At 38.1% G+C, this 16,926-nt stretch overlaps 1 protein-coding gene across 1 annotated transcript in view; it reads left to right on the forward strand.

The window, feature by feature from the left end:
• The window catches only part of LOC139138417 (nuclear pore complex protein Nup155-like), a 64,493-nt gene that overhangs the window by 26,198 nt on the left and 21,369 nt on the right, over positions 1-16,926 (forward strand). Inside the window, exons 14-24 of the mRNA XM_070706798.1 lie at positions 664-826; positions 1,182-1,241; positions 1,577-1,748; positions 3,417-3,483; positions 4,746-4,852; positions 8,100-8,188; positions 8,835-8,968; positions 9,820-9,879; positions 10,812-11,021; positions 11,633-11,693; positions 12,307-12,442. Of these exons, the coding sequence (XP_070562899.1) occupies positions 664-826; positions 1,182-1,241; positions 1,577-1,748; positions 3,417-3,483; positions 4,746-4,852; positions 8,100-8,188; positions 8,835-8,968; positions 9,820-9,879; positions 10,812-11,021; positions 11,633-11,693; positions 12,307-12,442 (1,259 nt within the window). The remainder of the gene's footprint in view (positions 1-663; positions 827-1,181; positions 1,242-1,576; positions 1,749-3,416; positions 3,484-4,745; positions 4,853-8,099; positions 8,189-8,834; positions 8,969-9,819; positions 9,880-10,811; positions 11,022-11,632; positions 11,694-12,306; positions 12,443-16,926) is intronic.

The raw sequence follows: 16,926 nt of genomic DNA on the forward strand, positions 1-16,926 counted from the left end.
TTATTTGAAATATCACAGTCAAAATTAATAAAATCAAATAAGGTAAACCGTTGCACAAAAACACCTTCCTCCCCACCCCAGGGGACTTTCCCCTGTACCCTGTGGGTATACTGTATAGAAAGTGTTAGGCCATCTTAAAGGCTATCATTAATTTAACATGGATTTCTGCATTGACTCTACCGACGCGAGGAAATGAACACGACAACAAATTTCATCCAGGAATAATACCTTCATTCTCGTCTGTGTTCAGAATTTTACTATTTGCATGAGTTAAAGTAATCAGGGACAGAAATTACAGGCATGGTCAAAGAAGATCAGTTTTGAGTTTATGCCACATAGATTCTACAAAACAAAGGTCCACCACAAATAAATCATGGGACATTTGTTTCAAAAATCTGTGATGATGAAAAAAAGTGTGAAACAAAATATAATAATGCTTATTTTGATACAGAAATATCATCTCATAAGCTGGAAAGTACATTTATACAATGATCATGTAAGTTTGTATTTGGCAAATCATTCAGTATGTTTTGAAACATTGGGACAGTTACCAAGCAATAAAGAAAGATATAAATGATTGACTTCATGAAATAGTCATAGCTGACGTAATTCATCAATCTGTAGGTTTTACAGATGTTTTGTTTGTCATTGTATCTTACACAGGAGGATCATGCATGTGCGACATGTTTGGTATTGGCATGCAGCAAATCGGCCATTGATCCACAGATCAGGGATTGGGCAACCAGAGCATTCATCACATTTGGAGGTGAACCCCAGCATCAGTCAGAAATGCCGGTGTCCAGCTCAACCATGACACAACAGTTTGGTGAGTATTACAGTTCATGTTACCACATTTTCCTCATAGCTTACAAATTGTGATAGTTTAGTCCTCCAAAATGAAAGACTTAAACTTTTGCTCAAACTTTCTTAAAACAAACTTTCAGCCATTCTCTTCCAAGATCAAGAATAAAACAATAAAAAAATAAAAAAACAGCAAATAAGTAATGTGGTTTTTCAGGACATAAAACACTCATGTTTAATATACCTTCAGAGGCTTTGGTTGAAGGGTGGCTTATATGTAGCGAAATACTTAATCACTGTTGTGTTTGAACATTTGATGACAGAATATTGTGGGCGTAAAAAGAAAATCACAGACAGTGCCTCTCACATTCAATTTACAGGTACATCAACTCCTTCTGTATCTGGCCTTGGTACAAGTGTGTTGCCAACACCAGCAGCAGGTATGGATGAATTCTTTTCACATATCATATATCATAGAAGTGAGAATTTATTTTCTTTCTTATACCATAGTGCCCTTATTCATTTCTTCTACAGTTGTAGTTTTAACAACTTCTAGACATGATGAAAACTGCCCACAAATCAATTCTTAATGACATTTGCATGTTCAGATGCAAAATAAATGGAAATAAACAAATTAAATTGCTGCTTCCATGTAAATTTTGTCCAAAATTGGCAAAAAGAGACTACACACATTTCATCGAGAGGCAGTAATGAGTTTCAGAAAAGCCACTTACAGTCCTATTTACATCTTGTATCTGTGTTCTGATTCATCCAGCATCAACACCTGCTGTCGGTGCATTTCAACAAACCACAGAGGCAATGACCCCGCAGCCACACTTCCAGACCCAGCAGCAACAAAGCCAGATGATGGCACCAGGAACCATTCCCGAAATCATCTATTCCGGCAGGTTCCGGGGATTATGCCTCTACTTTTGCAGATTACTAAGGTATGCAAATCAGCCTTTCCAGGACCTCTCCAGCACTGAACTTTGAACTCTGTTGTGTGCAGTGGGCATCTCTGAACAAAGTCGAGAGAGGGCAGTATACCAATCGGTCATCAACATGGTAATAAAAATAGGTAAAGAGTTCATGAGGTCAAATGCAAATGCAAGATTTCAGAACTCTTTGATTCAAGTTTGGAATTTTTGAAAAAATTCTCCATTGTCTTGATGGCAATGTGCAGATAGTGTGTTATATGAACAAGACCTCTTGAATGTCAGTAAATCATCATATCGGCGTATAGGGCATGTTGTTACTCAGATTTGACCTATATTAAGTTACCATGTGCCTCAAAATTTAAAGACTTACCGGTAAATTTTTTCATAAGCTTTCCCAGAGGAATCTCTTAATCATGTTCTTACCAAATTAAGAATAAAAATCGGGGGTCACCATGCAAGTTTTGGTAAAAGACAAACAAATTACCTAACATTTACTGCTATATGTAATTCAAAATGGCCACCATTTCTGTGTTAACTATACAGAAAAAATTACACTATAAATTTTCCTCAACTAAAATAGTAAAAACGTTACTCAAAGAGCTTCAGAGCTTCAAAATGAGCCCCCACATGTGGTAGATCAGAAAAGTATTGTAAAAATCTGAGAGCTGGCATATCTGTCCTCAAAATTCATTCTACCTGAAGGAAACTAGAGCAGAGGTCTGAGCATTACAATGCTACAGGACCAGCTTTTGATAAAAGACACACTAGGATTGCAATATGTTAAGGATAAGCCTCTAACTTAACTTGAAATGCTCTGGGAATATAATTATTATTATCACTTACTGCGCATGATAATAGTAATACAGGATATATTTCAACCTGAAATCTTAACCAAACCTGTTCAGTGGCACGCGGTCTTGTTGGACATGTTGTGTGCAACACAGAATTTGGATACATATCATGTGTGGATGAAAGTGTGAGACTGTTAGGGGCAGTGGATTATTGAAACATGACAAATTAAAGATTGTCTTTGACCGAATACCATTTGCAAAAATACGAAAGTTTTGGAGTTAAAACAACCAATGATGAAATTATGATTTAAACTTGCCCCAAACATTACGAATTTGCTGAAATAGGTTATGAAACTGTTGAGGGTTTTACAATGACGAACGTTTCCGAACAAATTCTCTGGGTGGTTGATTGAGTGTCGTGCGTATGCACAGTTTCTACAGCATGACCTGGGCATATGGTTTGTGCAAAGTTGCTCACATTGATTTGAACAGAGCTTCTGTAAACCTACTAAATGCTGAACAGTGTGAGTTTTGTTTGTTTTGCATGTGTTTTAATTATCCTTGGTCAGATGTGTAATACCCCTGTCATGGTTGGGTGAATTATTAAGGGGAAAATACACAGAAAAATTGCTGAATAGCTCATCAGTGTCTCCTGTGCCCGGCAAAAACTGAACTCTTATGTAGACGTACAATTACTGTGAAAAGAAATACAAAAATTCTTCATTCCAGTTTTCTCATCAGCAACACATTCTCTGTGACCTGAATACTTAAGACACGTACCAACAATCAAAGTTGTGTGTTGGTTCCACAGAAATACACAAAAATTTCCAGAAAATATTCTAGGATAAAATAAATTTGCCTATTCTGTCATTTGCTATCCACACAGACCACTTTGGGATCAGTTTCTTGTCAAAGATGTACAGTTCACAACGCAGGCTGGACCTCAGAATATCGTAAGTACATGTACATGAGCAGTGTTATACAGTGAAACCAGAGAGAAATGACAATTTAGGATGATGGATAAACTTAACTCTCATCCAGCCAGGCCTGTCATTTCCCTGTCGGTAAAGTCGATAAAAAGCAGTAGTGGGCCAAAACCAACACGAATTTTCACCTATTGTATGTATGCTACAACAGGTTTAGTCAATAAAAATCAAGTTTACAGTGTTCAGAGACCTTCAAATGTTCAAGTCTTTGATAAAATGCAACATACACATATGAAAATTTATGCCTCAATGGTTTTTAACCAACTTTACCTAATGGTGATATATGAACTTGGCAGGATGAGTATTAAATACCCTGGTATTTTCTTCTCTATCACTTACATGGTGTCATGGAAACTCGGTCTATCTATTCACCTTTATACAAAAAATCAACATTTTGTTAGATGAATGCTCAAAGTTTGATTAACGTTTATGCAGGTACCTGCATATCATGGCCTTTAATGACCTCTGTGATCAAACATCCAGCGTTGACCCCGTTCAAATATGTATGTGTTGACATGAAAGTACATGTACGTTGGTTACACAGAAAAGTTGATATGAAGAAAGATATGATGGTAGCTTTAAGTATTAAAAAGGCTCATGGAATGGGCATGAGTGATATTTCATATATTTCAGTGATTTTGTGGTATATTATCATTTGTGAAAACACAGTAGCTTATGGATCTGGAACTTCAAAGAAATTTGATGTTGTAAGTTTTCAAGATATGTAACCCTTATCTTTCCAAGTTGATCTGTCACTATCACAAGTTGATTAAAACTAGTGAGGCATGACTTCAATAAAGACTTGAACATTTTAAGGCCCCTGGAAACATAGATACTATAAATATTATTTTTATTGACTAAACCTGCTGTAATACACTGTGCCAATTGGGTGAAAATATGTATGGTTTTGGCTCAAAACCACTTTTAACTGACTCGGTAGATGGTGAAGTGATACTGATAAGGAGTTACGAGTAAACCTAGTTCAATACTTAATTTTTTTTTTCAGTTTTGTTGTGAAAATATCATAAAAACAGATATTGCTGAATTGTACTCACCATGACAAGATCAATACCGGTTAGCTTTGTTACAACAATACATTGGCTGGCTATCCAACCGAAAAAACTGAACTTTAGAATGGACCCATTTAACACTGTCATACCCATATATGTTAGTGCTTCCATACTGATGATTGCATTTGTAAAGTCAAAGCACCATTCAACATTTTGCAGCTGGAAAGTCGATTCAGTGGAGACGCTGTGTCCTGGTTTTTCACACATTTAGAATCGCTTAAGGACTTCATGGAGAAAAATTCACAGTTCACAGCACTGGCAGAAAGGTACGTGTAAAATCTTGCTATACCCCAAACTGTTTACCGGTATACCATTTTGTATAATCCACAAAACTTGTTTTTTTCTATTGTTACATTGAAAACAGCTATGTTGTATGACACTTTTACATAAAATTTCACCTAAAACTATGTGAAGGAATACTTCAATCAGCAGTTTTTTAACTCTGAAAAAGTCAATTAATAATCGATTTTTATTGATTAACTCCATTGTGTGTTTTACTGTTGAAACATTTTTCTGTTGCTGTTTAAACAAAACTAGCCACAAAAAGCATTGAGTCGTATAATTGACAAATTTATGTGTTGGCGCAGAGAGTTACTTAGTGAGGATTGGTACATTATTACTTTTTCAAAAAATGTACAAAATAGATGTTACAACAGTGATATCACAGTGAAACGTTACTACTGATTGTGTGTGTGTGTGTGTGTGTGTGTGTGTGTGGGTGGGTGAGTGGGGGGGTGTGTGTGTGTGTGTGTGTGGGTGGGTGAGTGGGGGTGTATGTGTGTGTGTGTGTGTGTGCGTGTGTATCTGTTTCTCTCTCTCTGTCAGTGTTTCTGTGTGTGTAAACATGTTTAGACTCACCATTTGCAGTGTTTCCTCTGGCTAATTTTTTCTGTTAGCCATACTGGCTAATTAGCATCAAAACTGATTAGCCACCATTTAGCAACCAAAATGTTTCAGTATGAGCGTGCCCACAGAGTTTTCCCCAGGGAAAAAAATCATATATATTGGCTAATTTGCATAACAATACATGCAATTGTTATGGTAATGATTTTTAATGCTTTTTAATGCTCTGGGGAGAACACAGTGGTATATTTCAAAGAAAACAACATACAAATGTACACACACATATTTTTAACACAGTCATGTGAACAACTTTTTATTTCTCGTTCGTCGAGATACTGTATCAACACATTGTTGAACACTGTCCCCACACTGACAGATCAAGATACTTTCTTGGACAGATCTAGAGCCAGTGATTCACTTTCACAATCCATGATCTCTCTAAAAGCATTCAGCTTTTCCACAAGTCCTTCTCTGAAAGGTATACTTGATGATTCATGTTCATTTAGTTTACAAAGTACACCAGAACAAAATATTCTTCTGTCTTTCATATTTGACCAAACAGTGAAAGCTCTGTTTTGAAAGTCAAATTGCTCTATATCAGGGCCTACAATTGCAATCCTCATTAATCTGTCGACAGTTTTTGCTTTGGGGGCTTTACAGTTTACTTGCCAGTCTGTGCCCTGCAGTGCGTTCATGTTTGGTGAAGTTGTCTTTTTTAAAAAACTTCATATGACCGACCAGATGTCAAAATATTGTTCTGCCCTGCTGATTGGCACACTTTACAGAAAAACATTTGTTTGTCTTTCTCTAAATTCTCAAAAATCAACCAAGGGAATTCGACAAACCATTCCTCCTGTAATTTACGTTTCTTCTCAACACTGCCCTTGGTCTAGCCCTGCGTACGATGCTGTGTGTTCCGCTACAGCTAATAGCCCCGCTCACCACAGCCCTGCAAAGACCCATACGTAGGGTCGGTGACTTCAAATCCATTTTTGGACTTGACGTAAAAAGCTAAATTACTGCCGAAATTCAGCGTTCTTGGGCCCAAGTCGTATCCCTGCCTACCTCAGCTACTCGATCGCTTCCAAAAATGCCAGTCTTTTATTCTTTTTTCGTAAATAACCGTCGATGTCGGCAACTCTCTCGCTAGCCCTGCGTACGTACGCAGTGTACGCTGTGTGTTAGGAACGCACACAGGGAATGCACAGCGTACACTGCGTACGTACGCAGGGCTAGCGAGAGAGTTGCCGACATCGACGGTTATTTACGAGAAGTGAATAAAAGACTGGCATGTTTGGAAGCGATCGAGTAGCTGAGGTAGGCAGGGATACGACTTGGCCCAAGAACGCTGAATTTCGGCAGTAATTTAGCTTTTTACGTCAAGTCCAAAAATGGATTTGAAGTCACCGACCCTACGTATGGGTCTTTGCAGGGCTGTGGTGAGCGGGGCTATTAGCTGTAGCGGAACACACAGCATCGTACGCAGGGCTACCCTTGGTCACGTTTTCTAGCGTTTCTTGCCGCTTCACTTGTACAGACAGTGGAGCTCGCCAGTGACTGAGAGTTTACCGGTAGTGATTGAGGGTCTATGGCTATTGGGTTGCATTCTGCTGGCCCTATTGAACTTTGATCAGTGTCGGCTGCTTTTCTGTCCGTAAGAGGTCATTATGTAAGCGACCCGTCAATGCACCATGTGTGCTATTCAAATCAATCATGGCGGGTCATTAAAAACGTTTCAGCGACGTTCAGCTTAAACCCCCTAGACTATTGTTTAAAAGTCAACAGAGCGTGCGCAATACCACCCATTTTTAAACCCCTTATGCCAAGAGGGAAAACTGTGGCAATGACTCAACACTTCCGCATTAGGAATTTGGATTCGCCAGGCTGGCGAACTGGTCTTCAAAAAAATTCGCCAAATGGACATTCCATTCGCCAATTGCCTAATTGGCGAACGGCAGCGGAACACTGGATTGATGCCTGGCATGCCTGAGTAGTGCATCAGCAGAGCGTTCAGTTACATAAATCCCCCAATTTAATCAGAATCTGCCTAAAAATAAACACAAACATGTGCTGTGTCTTTCTCTACAATGAGATCTTGAAATTATGATATACACAGAGCATTGATAGTGGCATTCCACATCATGATAGCTGCCTCTGACGAAACATCACATAGTTAATTAAACCTACCCTCTGCCTTGCCACAGTAACATCACAAAACTAGCTTCCTATCTGCAGAAAGATGTGCAAAGCTGAAAGACTGCCAACTAGAGTTTGCCTCCATATTACAAAACTGTGTTTAAATTGAAATACATGAATGAAGTATGAATACTTTATGAGGCTTCTTACGCCACAAAACATAAAGTCATGTATATTACATATATTAAACGGTTCCTGTATCTGTAAGAGCAAGAAACAGGAGACTGTCTTTAATTTGATATTTGATCCAGACTATAACTGTAATGTGCTAACACTGTGAAAAACTTAATTTGCACAACATCAATTTGCATGATTTATTGGGCCCCCCCCCCGAGTCAATCAGTACCAAATACCCCCCCCCCCCCCCCCCCGCCCGCAAAAAAAAACAAAAACATTTCAAGCAGAAGGGGGTATCCCTCCAATCAGTGTAGAGACAGTAACATAGTGACCAAAGACCCTTTCTTAACATTTCAGTCTTGCTGGAGTGGGTCCATTTGCCATGACAAGACAAGACACAATACCGGGAGCAAGAGCTAGCCGGCAGATGTTACAGAAACAACGAGGTATATTATTACGTTTTATAAATGTAGCTGTATGTTTCCATGATAAAAATCATTACAACATCATAAAGTGTTGCTGTAGAGGCAGAGTATAGGGAATTCTTCAATATCTTTGCAGTACATATGAAACAGAATTCTTTTTATACTCCTTAAAACCTACAAACATGCTCATTGTTTGACTTTTCTACACAAGCTTGTCATGTGTTTTATTTGTTGTAAACACTGAGCTGCGAATGAAAAACCAGATCCAAAGTCAAATGTCAATGTAACAGTGCTGGCTATGCTGGTCTATGTAGGATGTGTTCCAATGCTGATAAATAGGTATGTCAGTTAGCTTTCACAAGTCAAAAAAATTGGTGGTTGATAGATACAAAAACAAAAGTTTGACAGTATTCACCCAAAGGTTCAAAATATTGTCATTAAACCATTGAATTTTTAAGACATTGTTTTGTCAAAGGCACTTTCACATGTGACTATCTCATCTTTCATGAAACAATGAATAAAAAGTTCCAAGAGAGAATCACAAACTTTCATAAAAACAGGAATCATGTGCAGCGGAAATTGACAGCTTCAACAGACGCTCACAGATCACTGAAAACTTGATTATAAGGGCAAAATAAACTTTGTCTCGTACTTTTCATCTGTACAGCGGAGGCTGAAGCTGCAGAGAAGATGGCATTGATAAGTCTACAATACTTGGTTCAGTATTCGTGTCAAGTGTTGGCATTATGGAAAGTAGTCTCTGATCATCAGTTCCATATTATCACATCACAGCTTGACAAGGTTAGTGTCCCAGGTTTCATGGAATGGTCACACCTGAATAACACTTGGATCAGTGTTCCATACCAAAACAACAGGTTTTCTTTTAGGGGCCTTCCCATATTTAACCCTTTCACCACCATGGTTTGTCCCAAATCCATTGTTTTCTATGGTAAAGTTGGACCTGTATACAGGGAACTGGGGGTGAAAGGGTTAATAAAATGGAGCCCCTAGGATTTGAAAAATAGATTAGTGCGGGCCGTGTATTTTCCAGTTTTGCCATAAAATTATCTGTTTACCTAATCTGAATGAGTAGGGATCACTTCAGACCTGGCTTTGATCCAAAATGGGCAACCACTTGCTTTTCCAGAAACTGAGAAATAGTGGATTTTGCGCAATTAGAATGTACTGTGAAGTATTTTAGAAGTACTATTTTGTTTTTAAGTTGATCTTCATAAATTTCTCCTTTAATCCTTTCACCCCCAGTTCCCTGTATACAGGTTCAACTTTACCATAGAAAACAATGGATTTGGGACAAACCATGGTGGTGAAAACTTTAAGGATTGTTTTTACTTCGTATTAGGCCAGGTTTGATTTTTGCCGTTTGTCACACCAGTGGGTCTTCCTAAAAGGAACTTCCGGTAAAATGTGATATGAATCATTCCGTAAAGGCATTACAAACTCACAAGGAATCAATCTGTTCAGCGCAATGCTGTGTAAACAGGTCCACAGTCATCTTGATAACAATAGATTTAGGCCATGCCAATCACTAAAGCTGTTGTCTGAGCATCTGAAATAATCTTTGTTCAGTCTGTCAGGCACTTAATAGGAGGACAGTTTTTAAGTTTTCACCGTTGTTTCTTCATCTCCTCCAGAATACTCAAAATCAACTAAGGCAAATGAAGTTCTGTGATCTAGTCACATCGGGGAAAGAGGTGAGTTCACTGCCAGACTGAGTGTGGAATTGTGTGTAATGCTCATAACATGACAATACTGAGTGCCTTGTACAAAATTTGATACAAGCTTCAAAATGCATCATACAACAAATTACCTGTAGAATCTCCACCAGTTAAGAAGAGTAGTTTAGAGAAATTCAAAGTTTGTAGCCAATTATTATAATGGACAGATTAATAATGATTGGCATATGTAAATTATATGTAAATTAACATAGGTTATCCAAGTATACCTTGAAAGCCAGTCACTGAATCTTTAACTTGATGAGAACTCTTTGTTATCAAACATTAACCTGTTATATATTAGCTTCTCCACACATGCGGGAGGTGTTACTGGCATAAATGTCTTTTTCTTAGCCGTGGGTGATCAGTCAGATAAGTGATGGAGATTCGCTGCAAGTGTAATTGATGGATTTCATGAAATGGGTTTTAAAGGAAGAAGTCAGGCCTTGCATGTTGATTGATTGCAATGGATTAGAATGGATTATGAGTACAGGCTGTATGGAATTCTGATGTATTACATTCAAAGGAAATCAATCTCATAGCACTATGTACAACATTAGTGATAATTTCTCATCTTCATTAATACTTACCCAGAAAGTTCTTTAATAATGGATTGTTGATGACATTGTTACTGCCTATTCCAGAGTCTATTTGAACAGAAGAAACTGATAATTCATGTATGATTGGCGTTCAGGAAGAATTGAAAACACAAGCAATCAACTATCGAAATCGGAGTTTGCCATCTCATTCAGAGCTGTCATTGATAAGATTTTTATTCCAACTATCAGCCATGGCAGCTTGAATGCACACAAATACTAAATGTCGTCAATACAGTGGGATACATAAATGTAATCCATCCAATGGACTGTGACTAATCCCTTATAAATATTTGATTAAATTTCCTCTCACAGCTGTGCAGCGCTCTGATCACCGCACTGATCAATCGTTACCTTGGAGACAATGCTACAACAGATGCCATCAGCTCCAAGCTACGTGAGGTGTGTCCGTTATTGTACAGCACCGAAGACGCCATCGTGTCAAAGGCCAATGAACTCTTACAGACAGCCAAACAAACCAGCAATAGATTTGAAAAAGAGGAGATGTTGAAAAAATCACTCCAGGTACGGACACCCTTGGATGATTTATTTTGCTTTACTCAGATATGTTGATTCTCTGCAATTTGAGTGGGCAGACATCTTCTTAACCTGTTCACCCCAAATTCCTTGCAATTAGACCCACACTCACAATTGATAACAATGGGTTTTGGTCAATCCATAGCGGGGAAAGGGGTTAAATTGCGGTTAAAAATGAATTGTCATATATGTGACTGTATGTTGTGTATGTTGCTGATAATTAAAAAGCAATTGTTAAAATCATTATCATCTTCTTATGTTTTTATTAGCCGCAGAATACTTGAACAGTTTTTTTTATTTTTTTTATATTTTTTTTATTTTTTTTATTCATTTATTTTTTTTTTTTAATACTTGAACAGTTGGATGAACCATTATTTACATTCAATTATGTGAGCTATACCACTTGAAAGTCAGTTGAGAATTAAAATTTGCCAAGCTGCACAAAAGTCATCATTTTTTGCAAAAGAGCCTGCTGTTGAGATTTTGTTCATTCCCTGAGTGTCTTGATTCATAGCATTCCTCCATTTTTGTTAGACATGCTACTGTAAAGTGATATTTTAGTCTCTTAATGCTGATTTGAATTTTTTTTTCCCACCCAGTTGTTCAGTGAAGTTAGCCACCAGTTGAATTTACAAGCTGTCTGTGCTGAATACCAAGCAGGTAACCCAGCCAAATTACCAGTTTATTTTCTGTCTTGCTGCCAAAACTATCCCAGCAACAGAATGTTTCAGTATTTTTTTTATTTCTAGCAACTCATCATGGAATAAGTTAAAATCAAACGATGAAAACAAAACCTGTTAGCATTACAATGGCTACTAAAAGTCACACTAATTCATATGAATTTATGGCTACGACTACAAGCTGAAACAACAGCCGCGCATAAAACAATAAAATTTGTCCGAATTTTGTCCAATGTGTCATTCAGCTATATGTAGAAACAAACCTGAAATCGCGATCAATGCTATTTGCACATGATATTCAAAGTAGACATAACACCTTACCCCTGAATGCAGCAAGTTTTCTTTGTAAATATACTATGCAAAAAAACTCTGCAGTGGATGTTACAGAGATGATACACAAACTTTATTTGATTTTTATGCTCCCATTCCATATGTAATGTGGCAGGGAGTATATTCGTACAGTTAAGAAACTGGCTAGATTTTTTGTTTGTTTTTCCATCCGTCAACAGTAAAGGCTTGAGAACGATAGCACATAGAATTTATAATTATTTGGGTTTTGTCTGATCAAATAATTCATTTTCTCGTTCTTCAAGTTGGTTTCTTTGAGGGCATAGTGGAATTGAGTTTGACGGCCGCACACAGACGTGATCAACAAGGTCTTGCCCTGCACTACTATAGGAGTGGAGAACCTCCAGAAGACACACAAGGAATGCAAGCCTTCGTCATCAGGTAGATATATCCATTTCATGAAATTACCGATTATTTGTTCCTTTTATCAAAGTTCCATTGGAGATAAGTCTTTGCTGCTCAAATCTTTTTTATGGTCACATAGTTCTTAGTTGTCCCAATTTGACTGTTAGCGTTAAGGTAGCTTTCCACCTTTGCGACGACCTATTTTCAAACTTGAATTTTGCCACCTAGATGTGTACTTTTACCCAAGTATTATATATCACCTGAAAGCTATTTCTATGAATATTTTTGTTTTATCAAGAAAATTAGTGTGTGATGAATTTTTTTGAAGATCTTAGTGAAAGTGTAAAGAAAATGGGTGGTCTCACGTAAAAAAGTTTAAGTCTGAGCGGAGAGGGGCTATTGTTTAGGTGTTAACGGGCAATTGGTCTTCAGAATACTGGCTACAAAACCGTGTCTCAGATTTTTGAAAAAGGCCTTAGTTTTTTCACATCGTTGAGTCAAAGTTTATCCACCGATTAGTCTAACAATGCCGCCTAATTAAGCAGCAATAACTCGACTTTAAAAATCTTCATAAAAAACTGAGACACGGTTTTGGAGACAACCTACTTGACAAACGTCTATGAAAATCTGGTGAACTTCCGTTCACGCGTTCTCGAGTTAAACTCTTTTGAACGTGCTGCAATGTGACAAAATGCCGAACTGAGAAAAGGCGATTTAGTAAATTGGTTCGGTTTTTCCTTTTGAATGGCAATAAACAATGTACTCAACCGACAAAACACTAAAACCAGATAGTGAAATCAAAGTGTTCAACTTCAACAGTATATTCACTCATTGAAATCAGTGTCAACGGTCGAAATGAGGCTAAAAAGGGTGAATTTTGGAACGTTGTACTCTTTTTAGAGCGCAATCTACACAGTAGCTGATGAGTAAATAAACTTTGGGAGTGCCAGGGAAGGGATTATGCATAATCTGTTGACTGATTAGTTGTAAGGTTTAAATAGAGTATTAACTGTTCGACCTAACTGTCGGAACTGCTACGGCATCTCGATGCCGTCTACACGAGCGCTTGGACTTATTACCTCCATGACAAGCGTACACTATAGTGTAAGTTTATGGCAGCATTCGATTCGACCTCGGAAACGACTCACGGCTGCGGAATGAAAGCGAGCCCGATGAGTGATATAGAGAAAACAATATTGGCTGACAACAAAATACCTGCGTTTGTATGTGGATGTACATTTGCGGTGTCTGTGATCATGGAGACAAAAAGAACAGCTCCATGCTGTGATTCGTTACGGTTAGAATAACCGAGGATTCTAGTGAGCAGCCATTTTTTAGATCTTCACGCGCCTTGAAAACGATTAACAGTAATCAAACTACGAGCATTTCTGAGACAATAGTTCGTCCTCACTCTGTACAGCATTTCTGTGGGTGAAGACCGTTTCTGGAGTCATTTAATGCTAAAATGAGCCAATCGCCTGTCGGCGGCATAAAAGTCAGAGGAGAGAAGTTGAGAAAACATGAACATAGAGAAAAGTACGTCATTTCATCAAGCGCAAGTTGCATGCGATAGACCGCTCGTCAAGCGTCATACGTCACAGATAGATAACTCTCTGCTGTCGTTCGTATCCAACATGAGTACCATCGATTCCAGGCGAATATGATATCAGACCCGTCTTCATTTCATGTAAATTTCAGGATTAGGATGGTGTTTTGCACTATATTCAAGTAGTTAGCCCGTAAGCGTCTCATTCAATGGTTTACCGACCAATGATGACATGTTGATGAAAACTCAGGGCGATTACGTTATTACGTTGTGACGGTCAAATTCATATTGAAATTTGTCTTCGGTCCTGCAGCATTTTGGCTACTGCCATGATAACTGATAACAATGTTGTCGTGTCCATTCCCATAAAATCATTTGATTCACATTCGTCCGGTGTACGATGAACATTTGTTAGTCGACGTATGTTTTTACCTTGTCAAGGTCGGTAACGAAATGGGACAAGGAAAAACGGGACCGCGGGATTGAAACGACTTCGACATTATCAGTTCACTGCCATTGTGCCAAAACGTCTGCAAACCAAAGCAGCTATTGTTTTGTGGCGTGTGATTTCTGCATCGCTACGTATTTTGCCTTGGGGAAATTTCCTGTCGATGTCTTGAAGCCCATGCAATTTGTTTCCACCTTGTATTTTCTAATCCAAAGTAGTTCAAGTGCCGCTGTTTCTGATATTTCATTTTTATTCATAAATTGTTCAACTCACTCAGTATTCTCATCGAACGGACAATGTCGGTTTCTAGACCTTTTGGCGCAAAGTCGTTTCGGCCGCACAATTTCCGATGCCAAGACGTTTAGGCAACGCGACCAAAGACGTTTCGGCACTACCTGGTTGGGGGAACTCGTGCCAAATGTTACAAATCAAAACACTGAGAAGAATAGTGTCAGCTGGCATTCACATGCAGTCTGAATGCTGGGGGTGTAATTTGAACAGCGCCCTCAGAAAAATAGCCTCGTTTTCATTTCAAAACAAAGGTCGCAGTAGTACGCAGGGGTCACACAAGCATGGGTCGCCTAAACATGCCTATATTCACGCTATACCGCGGACCTGAGTGAATGTTATAGGTAATATGTGTTTTTTAGGAATTTGTTTCTGATATAAACAGTTTGTAATGTAAAAATAAACCTACCTGCAAAAGATTGTCGATGTGTATACTGAGTAGTTTCTGTTGCATAACACGATTTGGGTCTGTCTATGAAGGAGAAACGGGGCTAGTAAATGGTCTTCCGGGTCTTGAACACCGATCAAATTTCATCAGTGTCTTTTTCAGTAACAATTGATTGTGTATACCAATTTTTAACTTCACAGAGCTATTTTACTGGAAATGGTACACTTTTCAATAGACCCTTGGCGAAACTTCGTCTAAAAATTTCACCTATGAATGCCGTTTTCTAGTACTTGTTACAGTGGGCATTATACATTCACCACAGATTAGATGGCCTCTACAAACAAGAATAATTTTATGTTAACTACAACTACAGTTCTTTAGTATATTTTTTTCTCAGAATTTTAGAATTTATAAATTGTTTTATGTATCTTGAAGTCTGTTTCTATATATAGGAAAATGAGAGCAACTTTACACATCGTTTTCTACCTTTGATAGTGATGCGGTATATTGATTCGATCAATGTGGTTTAATGATATGGAGAAACATGGCGAGACACCGGTGAATCGATAGTGCTTTGACCCTGGTCATGTGATCTGGGTCCCCGGGAAAGAACCGGTTATGTGTTGGAGCTATTTATCCCACATGTTATTTGATAGTAGCGATTGTTCATCAACTAGAGATGCTAGTATGGATATGTTGTGGTCTGAACTTTGAGTGGTTTGTTGGTCAGACCGTTCGTGCTTATTTTATCCTCGTGCTTATTTTATCCTCGTGCTTGATTTGTGCCTGAACGAGGATGTCTCTTAAGTTTTTATTCCTTTTGTATGCTATGATAGGTTTTTCTGGAAAAACTTTGACCAGTGTTGATCGGGGACCAGTGTTTGATCGGCTTCTATTATTTTCCATTTTTTGTAAGACATTGTTTGATTTGCCTGGTTTTGATGAATGGACTGAAGGTCGTTGTGTAAACCAATTTTGTTCTTATGTCATATTCCTCTTATCTTTATCGGTGAGGTATCGTCGATGGTTGGTGAGATTAACATCTTTCTTTATACGAGATATATCTTTTTTTTCTATAATCTTGTTGTTGAAGTTTGCGTGTGAGAAAGTTGACCTTTTCAATGAAGTCCATGTCGTTGTTGCATGTGCAAGCATATCGGAGAAGTTCACCTTTAATGAAGCCTTTGAAAGTGCCGCTCGGGTGACACGAATTTCTCAATAAATATTGGAACGTGTCGGTTGGTTTTGTGTTGGTTAAATTAAAAAGAAAATTAATAAGTTCTGAATTCAATATACTGCAAAGACAACAGCTTTATTCTAAATAAACCTGAATTTGATCAATACTTAAGCCTCAGAGACTTGACTGCAACAAACTGAGACAAATCAGACACGAAAATTACGTCAAAAAAGTTAAAAGTGAACAACCATGAGGTCACATGCACAAGTTTTTCTATGGGAAGCCCCGGCTGGAAGCTTCGAAGCCATCCTCGGACTGTGATGACCCTGAAAAAAAAAAGAGGAAAATAATTAAAAACAACTGTGACACGAATTTTACGTATTACAACCTAAAAGTGTCACTTGATGATAGTTTCCCCCAAAAAGTTACTTTGACCTAAAAATACGCACATTTATTTTGGGGATTTATTTCACTATGAGCGTATGCGAGTACACAGTGTACGTGTAAACGTACAGTACAGTACTAATGTTGATTTGGCGCCATATTGGATTTTAGCGGCAAAACACAGCGCGAACTTTGCCGCCCAACATCAAATTCCTGGCATGAACAGACAAAATTCTGCGGTAAAAAGCTAATTTATAGTATAATTCCACGAACTATGCTTGATTTTGGG

This window comes from Ptychodera flava, chromosome 8, assembly GCF_041260155.1.
Source record: "Ptychodera flava strain L36383 chromosome 8, AS_Pfla_20210202, whole genome shotgun sequence".
Lineage (NCBI taxonomy): Eukaryota > Metazoa > Hemichordata > Enteropneusta > Ptychoderidae > Ptychodera > Ptychodera flava.